Source organism: Frieseomelitta varia, unplaced genomic scaffold, assembly GCF_011392965.1.
Source record: "Frieseomelitta varia isolate USP_RPSP 00005682 unplaced genomic scaffold, Fvar_1.2 scaffold_464, whole genome shotgun sequence".
In the NCBI taxonomy this organism is placed as follows: Eukaryota; Metazoa; Arthropoda; class Insecta; order Hymenoptera; family Apidae; genus Frieseomelitta; species Frieseomelitta varia.
Window position 1 is genome coordinate 205,312 of NW_025110217.1, and position 15,753 is coordinate 221,064.

Below are 15,753 nucleotides of genomic sequence, written 5' to 3' on the forward strand. Positions count from 1 at the left end.
TCATGTAAAAACCCAGTGTCAACGCGTAATTTCTCGGATCGATTCATCTGTATTTCGTAACAGTCAGGACGACTATCATAACGCAATAACGGGGAAACGAACGATTCCATCTTAACTATCGTAAGTACATGAGAAAGAGAGTGAGAGGAAGAGAGAGATAGATCTTGTCACACATACGTTTTTGCGACGAATTAGAATCAGAGAATCACTGACGTGTACGTTTTGTGAAATGTGCTCTCGTTGAGGAAGAGATCGAGAATTGCATCGTGAGTGACATCGAAGTTTCATCGAGCAACAGAGACATGGAGAACGCTATGCAGCCGCCACTTCCACCGCCACCCCCACCCCTACCTCCGGAAATTCTTGAGAATACCAGCACGGAGCACACGGTCACCCACGTCTTGACATTTGGTACGTCGCATTCATCTTTCCTTTCATGTTTCAACATGACTCTGTCTTTCACTTCTGATAACGACCGATCGATTACAAATTCTTGATAACGGCAACGTACTGCATCGAGTAAGTTCCACTGATTCCAGCTATTCGACGTAAACGCGTTTCTCAAAACGTGGTGTACGTTTTCTTGCTTCGAAAACGTCTGTCTTTTGTAAATTTTTCGAATTGCAGGATAGTTTTGAAGAGGACTGCTGTGAAATTTCCGATTGTGTCAAGTGTCAATTAGACATGCTGCAGAAAATGTCGAATGAAATTTAACAGGTGAAGATATAAAATCTGAAGTTACTAGTCATGTTGTTGTTTGTTGTTCGATAGAGGCTGCTTTGTTTGAGAAGTACAGAGTCAGTAATGAAAAGATAGAAAACTATATTGAGAATGTTGCTTCTCAACTTGTGATAATGATTTCTGATAAAGAAGTTCCTTTCAAAAGCCATTATCTGCATTAAATACCAATCAATTTATAAGAAATCCATAAAGGAGATTGTATTGAATTTATAATTGAAATTGCTTGTGATGCAACAATGTGTCGTCGGATATCAAAATATTGTTCAATTTGAAGAATACAAAATTTCTGTTATCGATACTGGCTTCTTTCATATTGAGAGAATAAAGCAAAAACTCATTAAGAATTCAAGTATCAGTTGGTGACATGGTTTCTTTTAAAAAAATTAAATGATATTACATCAACTATGAAAATTATATTATTATATTAGCTATAGTTTATATAATGTGATTGATATTACATCAACTATGAAAATTATATTAGTTATAGTTTATATAATGTGATTGAAAGTTTTTTTCATGGTTAGTTTAAAATTATTATATATGTATGCTATTCTTATCTTTTCTATCTTATTTTTTTTCAAGTAAAGTTATTGTGCAATATACAGGATTAGTGGTGTTTGAAAGTTCTGGCAGTACATTGGTTGTGAAATTGTTTGTGTTGGTCTTCTTACTTTTTTTTTTTTTTTTTTTTTTTGACATTGAAAGGAAAATTAAGATGCAAGTTCTCAAAGAACAGAAATCACACGCATATGTGAACTTCTAAATTTAGTCTTGCCAGCTAGAAAGTGGCTTTTTAAGCAAGCAACATTGAATGTTCTTTGTTGGTTGATGAAACAGAACAATCGTAGTAGTAAAATGTTTATTGGCCTTTGTTGACATATGTGATAAATTTTAAAATAAATCTGTTGACCTTTCTTAATTATATTATATCTATTATATAACTAATAAACTGAACAATTTTCATTAGTGTTGGGCTGTTCTGTATTTTGTTGAACGATTAGAAATATCCTCTAATCATTTCCTAGATAAAATAAGTAGACCGATCGTTTTGAATTTTCCGAAAAGTAATTTTTCGCTAGTGATTGAAAAAAAAATTCAACTTCCTTTGTCGTTATGAAATGATTTCTTAATCCTTTAATATGATTTTTTCCCCAAGAGAATTAGATTTAAATGAAGCCAGAACTAAAATACGGAAATCGTGTAGTGAAATAATTCATGCACGGTAGATTTGAAAGAAATAGCAGGCAGTAATATTGCATCACAGTTATGAAATATTCATAGTAGTTCAAAGTCACCATTATTATATATTAAATGTTTCGTGTCAGCAGTTTCAATCAAAAGTTAAAATCGCACTTACCTTACGAATGTTTCAATTCACTCAAGTCGTAAAAAATATATCCAATAAAAATATATCCTAATTATCCAAATTTCGTAACAGAATAAAAATGCGAAAAGACCTGACGAGTTAACTCGTCAAAAAGAGAGCTACACTCGTGCGTAGATCCCGATATATACGACACGTGATATAGTTTTATCGATCGAATAGACGTTTTGTTTATCGACGATCGATATTTATCTTGGGACGCAATTCGAGTGCTATGTAAATTGCACGACAATTTATGTTAATTATATTCACATATATTAACGAGTCGTATGTTTATTTATTTATGTATTATAATTATAAATAGTTATAAATATCATATAATTGGATTTAAGCGGTATATATCTAAACGATGTAATGTATACACATACGTATTATGTCGTGAATTATAAATATGCTCCTTGAGAACGCATGCCTTTACCGTGATGCTTACAACTCTTTTTAGAATATTCTCCATGCTTTTTTCTTATCCTCGCTGTATAAAAACCAGCATTAAAATTTAGTCGCTCAAATAGGCACGTGGCCGGGAAGTGAAGACGCGGAATTTACGATTCACGGCGTACAATTTTCTCCTGCATGACACGAAATCTCGATAAAGTCGTGTTTTGGACGTACAAAATTTCGATGTGATTGCACCGCAAATGAGAGGCTGATTAATAAAAATATTGCTACAGCAAACAGCTTGTCAGCCTCTTGAGCAATAAACTAAGAGAAACAAAGTCGTAATAAAGTCACTAGTCGATTCTTCCTTTGTAATTCTTACTCTTTTTTTCAACTTCGTAGCAAAGTAGAACACATTAATCCTTTGTGTTTTACATAAACGCAACTTTAAATTTTGATACAAACAGAATATATAAATTATATTCTAATATTTTAATAAAAATCTAGTCAAATCTAATCTTTCTTTCCTCTTTTCTTTTTCTTTTGTACGCTCCAGAAGTAAGAAATGCATTTTCGCGCGAATGACCGATCGATGTAAAAAAAAAATCCAGCGATCTACGAAAAGGTTTGAGAGCGTACCGCGAGCCTGCTTCGGAAACAGTTAATCCGATTCCGTTGGAACGGAGAGAAACAAGATTAACTCGTGTTACGCAACCGAGCCGGGCACCGAATTGGCTAGGCCCGTCACTGGGCGGATCTCGGTGTTTTCCAAATCAGCTGTTAGTCGCCGGTGAAGGGAGACTTACGAGTCTCGTGGTGGGGGATCCGTCAGTCTGCTTCGAGACGCGGACCGATGCGCATCGTGTTCAGTCGGTAGCCAGTCGCGACCGCGTTACACCTTCGTGCACGCGTAATCCACGCAGTGTCTGTTCCCTTGCGTACGCATATGCTCCGCTCGTCTCGTTACGTGCGTGTCGTATGCACGATCGTTTTTGCTACATTCGCATCAGTGACGTATATCGATCAAGCCGAGTGAAAGTGGTGCGAGATCCATCCAACTTACGTCGAGAATACATCACGTAAATAACGGAGTGCTACCTACATAGTGGAAACTTCCATGTATTGACGAAGGGGGACTTCGTAGTGGCGTGTCGTGGAAGTGCAGCAAGTATTTAAAAATAAATACCAACGCGAAGCCCCGTGTGTGCCCCGTTTACGTGAGTGAGACTCCGTGGTTCGAGAGAGAAAGAGAGAGAGGCGGAACGACGTGTCTGCACGTACGTGTGTACGTGCGTGCCTCTGACCACCCATCGAAAAAAAAGAAACATCGCAGCGAAACACGTGGCGGCGAGCAGTGGTCACGGTTAATTCATCTAATTTCCCACATGCTGCCCTCTTCCTGAATCGACGTGTGACGCGTCGTTCGAGCAGATCGCGCAGATATTCACGAAGGTGGCCAAGGCCGAGGCTTACTCGCCGCACAAGGTACGCGACTCAAAGTGTGTCAGTAGGATAACGGTGGCCGATCTGTGTTTCGTTCGGCCCGACACTTTTGCCTGACTTAGGAATTGGAACACGACTGCATAACTAGAGAAAGGGATTGCGCCATGGTCGGTCGGAACTTTTTTTTTCGAACGTATTAGCCGCGGTAGTTAGCCGCGTTAAGAGACAGGGGATTTTTCTTTTTTTTTTTTTTTTTTGCTCACTTTTTTTTCCTGTATTCTGGCAACGACGATTTCGTGAAATAGATGCTAGAGCTTTATTCGGATATGTGAGATACTGGGAGACCGACGAGACTGGTTATTACTACTTGACACGGACACTCGATGTATTGGGTTGGCCAAAAAGTAATTGCGTTCTTTATAATAGATAAACATATACACAGACATATATATATATGTCTTAAAATATAACTTGATTTTAAACCGCAGATTCATTGTGTAATCTGACACCAGATTGTCTAAGCTTGTTTTAGAAAAGGAAAATGCATGATTTCGTTGACGATTGTTTGTTTCGCGTCAATTTCAAAATGGTAAATCATCATATTTTTTGCTACACTCCGAAAAGGAAAAAAAAAAACGCTGTGCAAGTTTGTAAAAAATTATCCGACGTGTATGGTAAAGGAACCTTTGAACCTACGGGTAGTGTCGGAATTGGTTTGGTAAATTTCACTATTATCTCTGTGGAAGAAGATAAGAGCCTTTTTTGAACGTGCGTGATCGTGAAGTTGCCTGAAAGATGGCAAAAGTTAATCGAACAGAACGGCCAATAATATTGTCTAATATTTGTTTTGTTTCTCATGGAAAGCTTGCACACGAAAAAAGAAAACGTTTACTTCTTGGCCAACCTAATAATTTTATTCTAATAATAATTGTGTATTATATTTCGAGTAATTTATGTTTTTGTGACGAATAACTAGAATGATGGGGGGGGGGGGATATTGGCAACATTAATAAACTTGCTAAAAAAATATTTATGTATACTGCCAGCTCTGAAAGAGTATTTTCCACAACTGCAATTGTTAGTTCAGTGTGAACGAGCCCTGCTACTGAAAAATGCAGACTCATTATTATCTTCATACTAGACGTTCAATTTAAAGTAGTTACTTTGTTGTTTTCTTGTTTGTCGTTAAAAATGAAAATTACATTCGTCCAATAGACATTCGAGTAATGCGAGTAGAAACAACAGACATGTAGTTTCGACTATCTCACGCGATATCCTGGTACCCGGGTAATTTTTTGTTTATCTCACACGCGGGTAAGCTCTACTAGATACTAATAGATACTAAGTCACGAAATACTTCCCGACGTGTCGTCTGTCAGTGTCTTCTCGCGATTTTCTTCTGAACGGATATGCATATTATGGAGTAACATGTTTGTTTGAATAGTTGTGAAAAGAAATCAGAATCGTAGAGTGTTTCCTGGATCCTTTTGCCGCAATGTAAACTTCTCGAGTTGATGAGATATATAATTTAATCAATAGTTGAGGCGACAAATCACGGGATCGTTATCCATCTGTCGTTATTTTCACCCATTCCTGGAACTGATCTGTTGGAGTAAACTTTCGATCTTACATTGTCGTTCCAACAAAGTAAAGAAAAAAAAGTGTACAACAGTGCCTTGATAAATGACCCGAGACCTTTGCTCAATTTGCCGAAGAAGAGTCTATTTTTAGAGGATCCCCGAGAGTTAGTACGTGTCCCTCTCTCTCTGTGCTTCGGTTAGAGATAAAAATATTTTACACGTTTCTTCATTTTAACCTTCTGTGTGTACGTATGTACGTATCTCTGTATGTAATGGGTGTTTCAGTTGCAGTAGCATTCAATGTTACAATAACCGTCCTGCGGTTTGTAAACCTTCACTAATAATAGACAGTCGCGCGGACAGTTTCATTGTATGTTGTACGTTCCTCGATAACTGTTCAGATAATATCCTAATCCAAAGTACATTACTAACGTTTATAACATTTTCGCGCCTCGTCGGTGGAGAACACGCTGCTTTCGGTTGGTTTCGGTCGCTACTTGTTGTCGCCTCCCTCTCCCCTCCTCGCGAGTCGCGTTGCGTCACCGGGAGGAGGAGAGAGTATGGCGATGACGATGACGACGGCAGCAAGAAGAGAATCGAGAAAAAAGAAGAAAGAAAGAAATAGTCTCGCGTACAACACGCTAGTTTTTCAGCCACGGATACAGTCGAATATCGAAGATCCGAGTAAGCACGTTAGTCACCGATTGTTCGATCGTGGTATCCGGCTACGTGGATAATACGGTTACGGTTAACCTAATATTCGCGCGATAGACTGTTTAACCGAGCAATGGCAGTTACATTAATACGTTGTTACAGGGTGTCTGGTTTGAACAGAGAGCACGTGATACGTGTATCGGGGTCACTGGTTCGAGTTTAAACTTTGCGCGTAATTAACGCACGCTGTGTACAACGCCTCCGTAACGTCGACTAAAACGAGATGTATGTATGCTTTGTTGTGGTTAGTTTTTAACGTTTGTTGGCAAATGTCGGTTTGAACTTTTTTTTTTTTTGTTTTTAAAATTTTGTTCGGTTCGTAAATATACGATCCCCTAAAAATAGGTGATACTATGAAATTGCGTGTCAAAGTGATGTCAAAGAGAGAGAGAGAGAGAGAGACGATTGTTTTCTTGCTTAATAAAAAGTCGAAGAGATTGAATTCACAGCGTGTTAAAGTGGAGCATGATAGGAATGACTCGCAGATTTCGAGGAAGCATTTGTGAAATGATGTAACGATTGTTAATGATAAGTCAAGTATCGTTTTCAGCCAGACCTAGTTATTGTTTGAAAGATGGTTTCACGTTTGAAAATTTCATTGCTGTCGACACTGTTTGATCGCGGATAATGAAAAATATTGACTCTGAAAAATATTGTCGGTATAGCAACGAATCACAATTCGCAGTGGATTGCAAATTTTTATGAACAAAATTCGTAAAAAATAATTTTTTTGTGACAACGAATTTGTATAAATTCACACGTGTATAGTCGAACAGTATTAAAAAATAATACATCATAAAAGAAAACTGTCCTTGGCAAATTGACGACTAAATGTCTTCGAATTTACCGTTTCGCAGTATCCAGGATAATTGCCCGACGTTCAATAAATTCATTTGGAAAAGTTGTTCACTTTAGAAAGTGAACTTAAATGATATTGACACATTTTGTGCTGTTGTTGGAATACGCCCATGGGATGAAGCATTTCAACGAACAATGACAGTCATAAATTTACAGAAAATTGAGGTAGAAGCATTTGGGACTATTGTTTGAAATTCCTTACTTTTGGAATTTTCAGTCCCTGCATAAAGCTCAGGTCATTTCTTGGCAATTAAGTATCGTGTTCATTAACACAGTATAATGTATTATATATAACCTGACCTATGGGTATAATATTACATATATAATAGATTAGGCTATATGTAATATAATTATATGTTATACGATATATATAATACACTATATATAATAGAATTATATTATATTATATATAATTTTACCTATTATAATTGGTATAATATTACACGTATAATAGGTTAGGTTATATGTAATACAATTATATTATATTATATATAACTGAACCTATTGTACATATAATGGGTGTAATATTATATGTATAATAAGTCAGGTTATATATAATACAATATATTATAGTATATATAACCTTGTACATTGTATAATGTATTATATTATATTATATTATATTGTAATACATATAATTATTACATTCAAAATTTCATTTCAATTTCGATTCATACTTCGACTCACAGCAGGAAATGTGTCAATCGACCGACCTTTACTCCCGAATCGATTAATCGTACGATCGCGACATAACGTCGATCGTAACAGATCCGTGCATCCGGATATCGAATTTGATCGATTCTCACGGTACGCGAGAGGTGGTTCCCTGTTTAGTATTGGAGAACTTCCAGGAGAATACTTATCGACGTCAGTTCTTATCAGTTCTGACGTCGAACGACGATGGATTTTATAAGCTCTCGATGTCGAACGAAACAACTTTGTTTTCCCGTGAAGCAAAAACAGTGTCTAAATATCCTCCGTGACATTTACACTCGATTTACATATTCCTAGCGATATGAAACGGTTCGTCCTATTGGGCCACGTTCTATCAGCCAAAGAAAGACGATCCCCGGTGAGGTTTTCTGGATGTTAGATTCGTTCACCTATGTAGTTGGAAACGTAAACTAAATTCACGAATATTCGTGTACCCGAAGTATATTGTATAGGGATATGAATTGTTCTATAGGGATATTGTATAGGGATATTAATATTGTATAGGGTTAGGGACATGGATAACGATTTGGTACTTTGCATATCTGAGCATTTGCAGCCTGTTTAGTAATTTATTTGTGAAAATGTTGAAGCGCCCAGAAATGTATTTTCATGATGATTGTTTCGAATTTAGAGTTTGCATGTACATACATATACGTTTGTTTATAGTGCGGACGGTTTCAAACGGTTACGACTCGAGAAATTTACACGGGGGGATGGGCCGGGAGGGGGAGGGCGGAGGAGGAGGCGGAGGAGGAGGAGGGCGGGGGAAATTGTTTACGACGAGTCTAGAGACATCTAGGTTCAAGACATTTGAATTTGTCAACAATTGCGACGCGTTCGAAATAATTCGACATGCGACAATGGTGCAATCTGTTTCGATGGCCATCCGTGTGTCATAGAATTGACCCGAAGATGGATTGTTTCGTTGGAATTCGAGTTGTTCTTGTACGACTTCCTCTCTACGAGGAAGTACGCTTGGAAATGTGGAGAACTCTTTAGTTTACGTGTTATTGGAGAAATTGATTGATCGAGGGGATAAAAATACAGTGACTTGAACGAATAAGAATTTTATCGCAACAATTTGATTTCCGTTCCAATGAATAAAGATTAAGAGAGATTAATAAAGGTAAAGTGGATATTCAACACTGTTCGATATTCTGCGAACAGTGTGTTATGTTTTTGTTAGATCTACAGATGTTTTTCGCCTTTATTTCACTTGTCCTGTATGCCATTCGCAATGACAAACTGTTTCTAACTGTTTCCAGGAGGAATTTGAAATTTTCTCTGTCCCTTTCTCGCACAAAAGATGTTTCGAAGAAAGTTCAATAAAAGGAACAAAGGGCTTGTTCACCTAAATGCAATTCCACTTTTATTTACTATCTCTCTTTGAAAGAAAATTTTCGTTAGTTAAATTTCTATTTATTGGACATACTTAAGTCTAACTGTACATATCCCGACCCATGCTGTATTAGAAAATTTTACAAAATTTTGGAAGCCAACTCTCCATAAAACTATCTATCTTTGGATACTAAATACTGAAATCGTTATAATTTTCTAAAGAGACACAGGTATGAAAGTACAATAAAAGAAACAAAGAGCTTATTCACCTAAATGCAATTCCACTTTTATTTACTATCTCTCTTTGAAAGAAAATTTTCGTTAGTTAAATTTCTATTTATTGGACATACTTAAGTCTAACTGCACATATCCCGACCCATGCTGTATTAGGAAATTTTACAAAATTTTGGAAGCCAACTCTCCATAAAACTATCCATCTTTGGACACTAAATACTGAAATGGTTATAATTTTCTAAAGAGACAAGGGTACGATAATAAACTTGGGCTCACTTTAAGCTATCCCTATTTTCAAAGTCTGTTGTTCATTTCGATGGATTTATTTCTGTATAATTCAACAGGTACACCATCGGACGGTAGAGTCACAGAGAACAATTCAACCGTCCTGGAAAGACTAGCCAAGTTCGAGGAGGCGTGGTTCCCTCTCTCTTCACGAATTTCGTTGGCTCGAATTTCCAACAGTAGTCACCATACACTGATCGGAGAAGGACCTACCGAGGCAAATCATCGACTTGTCTTGGAGAAGCATTCGTCTCGTCGTGCGACAATCTGTCGGTCGTGTTCATCGTGTATAAGTTGTACAAGTTATTATGCAGTGACACCGTGAGTTTCGCGGGAGAGTCGTTGTACTGTGTGTGGGCTGTGTGTAACGTGATTTTTGTGGAGACGATATCATCATGACGGAGACCACCAGCGACTCGTCGAAGAGTATCATGAAAGATCCGGAGCACGAGAGCGGCTACTTCGAGGACGGCAGCGACATAGAGATGTGCGCCGAGGAGACGGTTGTCACCGAGGCTTGGCATTGCCACTTGTCCAACAGTCGCGAGTTCGCCAAGGCCGTTTACGAGCTCGAGTCGGCCTCAAACAACTGTGAGGCTAAAGAGAATGGAGGTATGATTTTTTCTAAAAAAAATAAAAAAAAATAAACAAAAATCAAAACCGTCTACACTCGATATACACCGAGTAGGTTTCCCAATTTTAGCGTGATGAGGAGATTGAGCGTGTGCTTTGACCCTCTATAGACAAGTTTAAAAGATCAAATTAACGACCGCTTTTTGAATGATATTGAAATTAATTAACTGTTCGCGTTAAATAAACTCGCTCTGTAGAGCACGCTATACAAATCAATTATTGACATAGTTGGAATTGATTTTTTTTTTTTTTTTTTTTTTTTTTTTTTTTTTTTTATTTTGCGGTACGCAAACTGGACAAAGTCGCACTAAATTTCTGAAAGACTAATTAGGAAGTTTACATGAGTTTCGCATTAAGTTAGAAATTTTTAGAGTCCAAGGTCATTTGAAACACATCTGAATGTATTTTTTTCACAAGCTATGGTGTAGGAGAAAAATATACGTTTTCCACATATTTTAAAAAATATGATAGCTTTTCCATCCGATTTGTCTCTAATTAGTCAGTCGACGCTAGAATATTAGTCAGAATTTTAAGTTCTAAATGAATTGCTCAAAATCTTCTTAAAACCCGACATACCTTAATGCGAATGCACTGAAAGGAATTGTAAGGTCTTTGGGTTGTTTGCTGTCCTTTCCTGACTAATGACCATCCTACCTAATGAACCATACCGATTTGACGCGACGGTCAAAATAGATTCACTTATTGTTGGTCATTAGCCGGGTCCTGTACAGTTGGCACAATCGATATGTCATTAACACTAGACACCTATATTGTCGATACAATATATAATATATAATGTAATGAAATATAATATATAATTCTCTACAATTATATTCTATTTTATAATATAATATAATATTCTATTATAGAATATTATATTTTATATAATATAACAAATATAATATAATATATAATTCTCTACAATTATATTATATTTTGCTCTATTATATTCTACATAATATAACAAATATAATATATAATATAATATATAATTTTCTACAATTATTATATTTTGCTCTATTATTCTACATAATATAACAAATATAATATAATATGTAATTCTCTACAATTATATAATATTCTATTTTATAATATTTTATATAATATTCTATTATAGAATATTATATTTTATATAATATAACAAATATAATATAATATATAATTCTCTACAATTATATTCCATACAATATAATAAATATAATATAATACATAATTCTTTACTTTATAATTATATTATATTTTGCTCTATAATATAATATTATATTTTATATAATATAACAAATATAATATAATATATAATTCTCTATAATTATATTATATTATATAGAATATAATATATAATATTCTATATAACACAACAAATATAATTAATATACAAGTCGCTATTTTTTACACTCGTTATTCAAAAGTATTGGTAAAATTTGAGGAAACGTCCCAGCAGGATCTGATAACCTGGAGAAAGGTCCCCTCGTTGCTACTTAATATTTTAATTTACGACCACGTTACGTCGTTTCCTCAATCTGTACTTTTACGTCTTTGCACGCAAATGTGACGGAGATTTTCTAACAGTCCCGCTGAGCGCGGTAGCTTTGTTCCAAAGGTTGTGTCATATTTTTCGTCGTGATTGTCGTTGTCGAACTGTCTTGTCTTATGGGGTCACGCCATAAACGTGCGTAACGTCACGTCGGGGATCCTCTTTCTTGACCTAGAAAATAAAACGACCATTTGTAGATAGTATATTTCGTAAATTTGACGAGATTTTCGATAATTTATATTCCCGGCATTTCGGCTAATCTTTTTTAACGTGGTTTCGTTATAAAAATTTCTCGTTAAAATTTTACCAGCTCTCTCGTTGAAGATGGAAGGAGAGAACGACACGATTTGATCGCGGACCAAATGCTTCTACGTATTATTGCAGCTGTTCAAAAAATGGAGCGCTATAGTGGCGCTACACGTATATTGCGTAGCTCTTGTTCCAAGCGCAACAAATCTGACTGATCTTGAGAATATACTCCGAATTCACTCCGTGAAAATCAAAAGTTTTGCTAACAAATTTTGTTGTTACTTCTCGTTTTCAAAAGAACATAAATTTCAACTTCTAACTCGAATAAACGTTTGAAGAAACGACGAAAACATATATTAAATTTTTATGTATTAAAACGTATGTCTACGTATTATGCATTAAAACGAATGTGTCATAGAGCACCCGCGATATGAATCGTGATCTTGATTCGTAGTCGAACATACACGAATCAAGTTGAATTCGAGTTTTAAGTTTAATGAAAGTTGTGTCTCTGTTTAAATTTCCCGCGATGTCCAAACACCTGTTACAACCTCTCTCAACAGAATGTTCCAAATATGTACCTCGGACAATCTGAGGGGCGTAACAAAAATTCTTGATGCAGTTGCGTGCCGTAGACACCTCTCATTACTCTGAAAAAGATTTTCTCACAATCAGTTGAAACCGGAGCTAGAAAAGAATTACCTACCGTCGATAACAAAAGTATTCTATATTTTTGTAGAAAATTCTGCAAATTTTAACTCCCAACTTCTATATTTTGAATAAGTGACAAACAACGAGAATATATTACATTTGTGTTGTCCACGTATTAAAACGAATATTACGTAATAGAATACCCACGGGTATGAATCGAATTTCTACGAGATCGAGTGCGTAATTTAAATTTCAATTCTTCAGATTGAGTAAATTGACAACGATTTCGATTAATTCACTCAATCAATCTCAATTTCACAGATTGAAAATTAATAACGAATTTCGTAAGAAGTCAATACTTGCTCAAGAAGGTCGAAACAGTACTATACTGTGATTATAAATTATTGACGCTGGAACTACCGACGATCGAAGCATAAAAATTTCCGATCGGAAACGTTAAAATGAAAAGAAACTTTTTTTTTTTATTTGCAAAGGATCGCTCAAATCTCTAAAAAATGCATTGCATCTAAATTTCTAGGAAAAATCATAAACCGGGTCGTTTTGGCGGTTTCTAGTCTCTCTCTCTCTCTCTCTCTCTCTCTCTCTCTGGAAAATCGCGAATTATTCAACTTGGAGAGTTAAATAATTATTCCGAACATCCAATAGCGAGCCTAACAACAAGTGTGTATGTAAAGCGCATCGAACTCGCCGTGTGTTCCAAGCTGCTCCAAAGAAATCCGAGGACTGACAACTCCTAACCGCATTGTGCGGTTTCTCTCTCTCTCTCTCTCTCTCTCTCTCTCTCTCTCTCTCTCTCTTTTACGCGTGCTCGTCTATACTTGGCGTTCGTCTTTCATTTTTTTCTTTCTTTCTCCTCTCTTCCTTCTTTCTTTCGTTCTTTCTCTCCCCGCTCCCCCTCCTTTTTTTTTTTTTTTCGTCGTTTCGCCTTGTTTCTCTGCCGCGGTTTGCGCGAGACGCGTGTACGTGCCTGCACACGCCACTTTCTCATCCGCATTCTTCTTCGAACCTGGTTGATCCTGGTGAAAGAGGCGGGAGAGTGAGGACAGTGCATATAATTGGGTCCAGTTTGCGGAGCCAGTCGCGGCTGCTGTATCCTCCTCCCAAAGGACATCCGCGTAGCGATGGGCCCTCGCGACGCGCTCCGATCGATTTTTAACTCTTTCAAGCCGAGTGTTTCGGTTGCTCGAGAATATTAGTAGAAACAGTGAAATAAAAATGTCTATCGATCCGATACAATCGTATCGAAGTATCGGTAATACACATATAATTCAATTAACATTCATTATGTTTCATCATTATAATTCAGTTGTAATCGCAGTTGAATAAATGATTATAATTCGATAAATCAGCTCATTGTAATTGCGATTCAACAAATTATTATAATTTAACATAATAATAATCAACATGATATAGATTTATACAGTTGTGTTTCGTTGTCCAAACAGAAATTAACATCAATTTTGACAAGAGTATCTTTGAAACAAACGAATGTCTGCAGTCAACAGTTATATTAATATATATATTATATTTTATATATTGTTATATTAATATATATATATTATATGCTATATATTGTATTATTATATTAATATATATATATATATATTGTATGTTATATATTGTATATTATTATATTAATATATATTATATTACAAGTTCTATTGTTACAGTACATTATATATACATAATGTTATGTAATGTATATTATTATATTAATGTACATTATATTACAAGTTTTATTACAGTACATTATATATATATATATATATAATGTTATATATTGTATATTATTATATTAATATATATTATATTACAAGTTCTATTGTTACAGTACATTAGTAAAATCACAATAGTTAAATTAAGATTTTACAATTGTTTATGAAACTTCTAGAATGATAGTTTTAACAAACAATGTTCCTTACGCGCCATTTCAAACTTCTCGCCGGGAGGGTGTTGAGAGACTACGTACCTTTGAATGATTCGAATGGAGAGTTCAAGAACTCTTTTGGAGATGAAATTATATTTCATTAAAAAGAAACGATAGATACATTTTATTGTAGGTGCAAGCTCGGAGAGACCCGTTATCGAATTATGTATGTTGGAACCAGTCCTCTTTCTCTTGGGGACCCAGGATAGCGTTTCTTGCACAGATAGGAAAGACTGGCGTGGAAATGAAAGAGGAGAGGTTCTCGAGTTCTCATTGTGTGTCATCGAGAATTCTCGGTGATCGATACTCGAAGCGTTATAAATGCGTTATAAGTTGGATTAAATTTGTTGAGGATTTAGGTGGAATAACGGCAGTTTTCCGTTTGGTTTATTCTGAATAAGAGAGGATTGTCGAGGATTCTATGTTTGAGGGTTGTTTGTAGAGCTAAGGATCCTCAAGTAGTAATACTTGATTTATCTTTAGAAATCTGTCTCTAATTTGTCTTTAGAAATATTAGAAATACTAAATACTTCATAACAGCTAAGAATCTTCAGTGAGCAACAATAGCTAAAAATCTTTCAGGTAGAAACACTTAGTTGATAGATAAAAATATTTGATACATACTTAATGATAGGTAGAATTTTCACTGAAAAATAATAGCTAAAAATCTTCAGATAGAAGTACTTGATTTGTCTTTAGAAATCTGTCTGTAATTTGTCTTTAAAAATATTAGAAATACTAAATACTTCATAATAGCTAAGAATCTTCAGTGAGCAACAATAGCTAAAAATCTTTCAGGTAGAAACACTTAGTTGATAGATAAAAATATTTGATACATACTTAATGATAGGTAGAATTTTCACTGAAAAATAATAGCTAAAAATCTTCAGATAGAAGTACTTGATTTGTCTTTAGAAATCTGTCTGTAATTTGTCTTTAAAAATATTAGAAATACTAAATACTTCATAATAGCTAAGAATCTTCAGTGAGCAACAATAGCTAAAAATCTTTCAGGTAGAAACACTTAGTTGATAGATAAAAATATTTGATACATACTTAATGATAGGTA

General features: G+C 35.3%; 1 protein-coding gene across 4 annotated transcripts in view; it reads left to right on the top strand.

Annotated features, from left to right (window-relative positions):
• Positions 1-289: 289 nt before the first annotated feature.
• Positions 290-15,753, top strand: part of LOC122532710 (ribosomal protein S6 kinase alpha-5-like) — a 44,759-nt gene continuing 29,295 nt past the window's right edge. The window contains exons 1-3 of one of the 4 annotated variants that reach the window (XM_043661726.1): positions 290-411; positions 3,060-3,988; positions 9,729-10,281. In XM_043661726.1, coding sequence (XP_043517661.1) covers positions 10,065-10,281 — 217 coding nt within the window. In that variant the 5' untranslated portion in view covers positions 290-411; positions 3,060-3,988; positions 9,729-10,064. Of the gene's footprint in view, positions 412-3,059; positions 3,989-6,191; positions 6,466-9,728; positions 10,282-15,753 lie in introns of those variants that run through there. The other 3 variants (XM_043661729.1, XM_043661727.1, XM_043661730.1) reach the window with 3 other exon arrangements.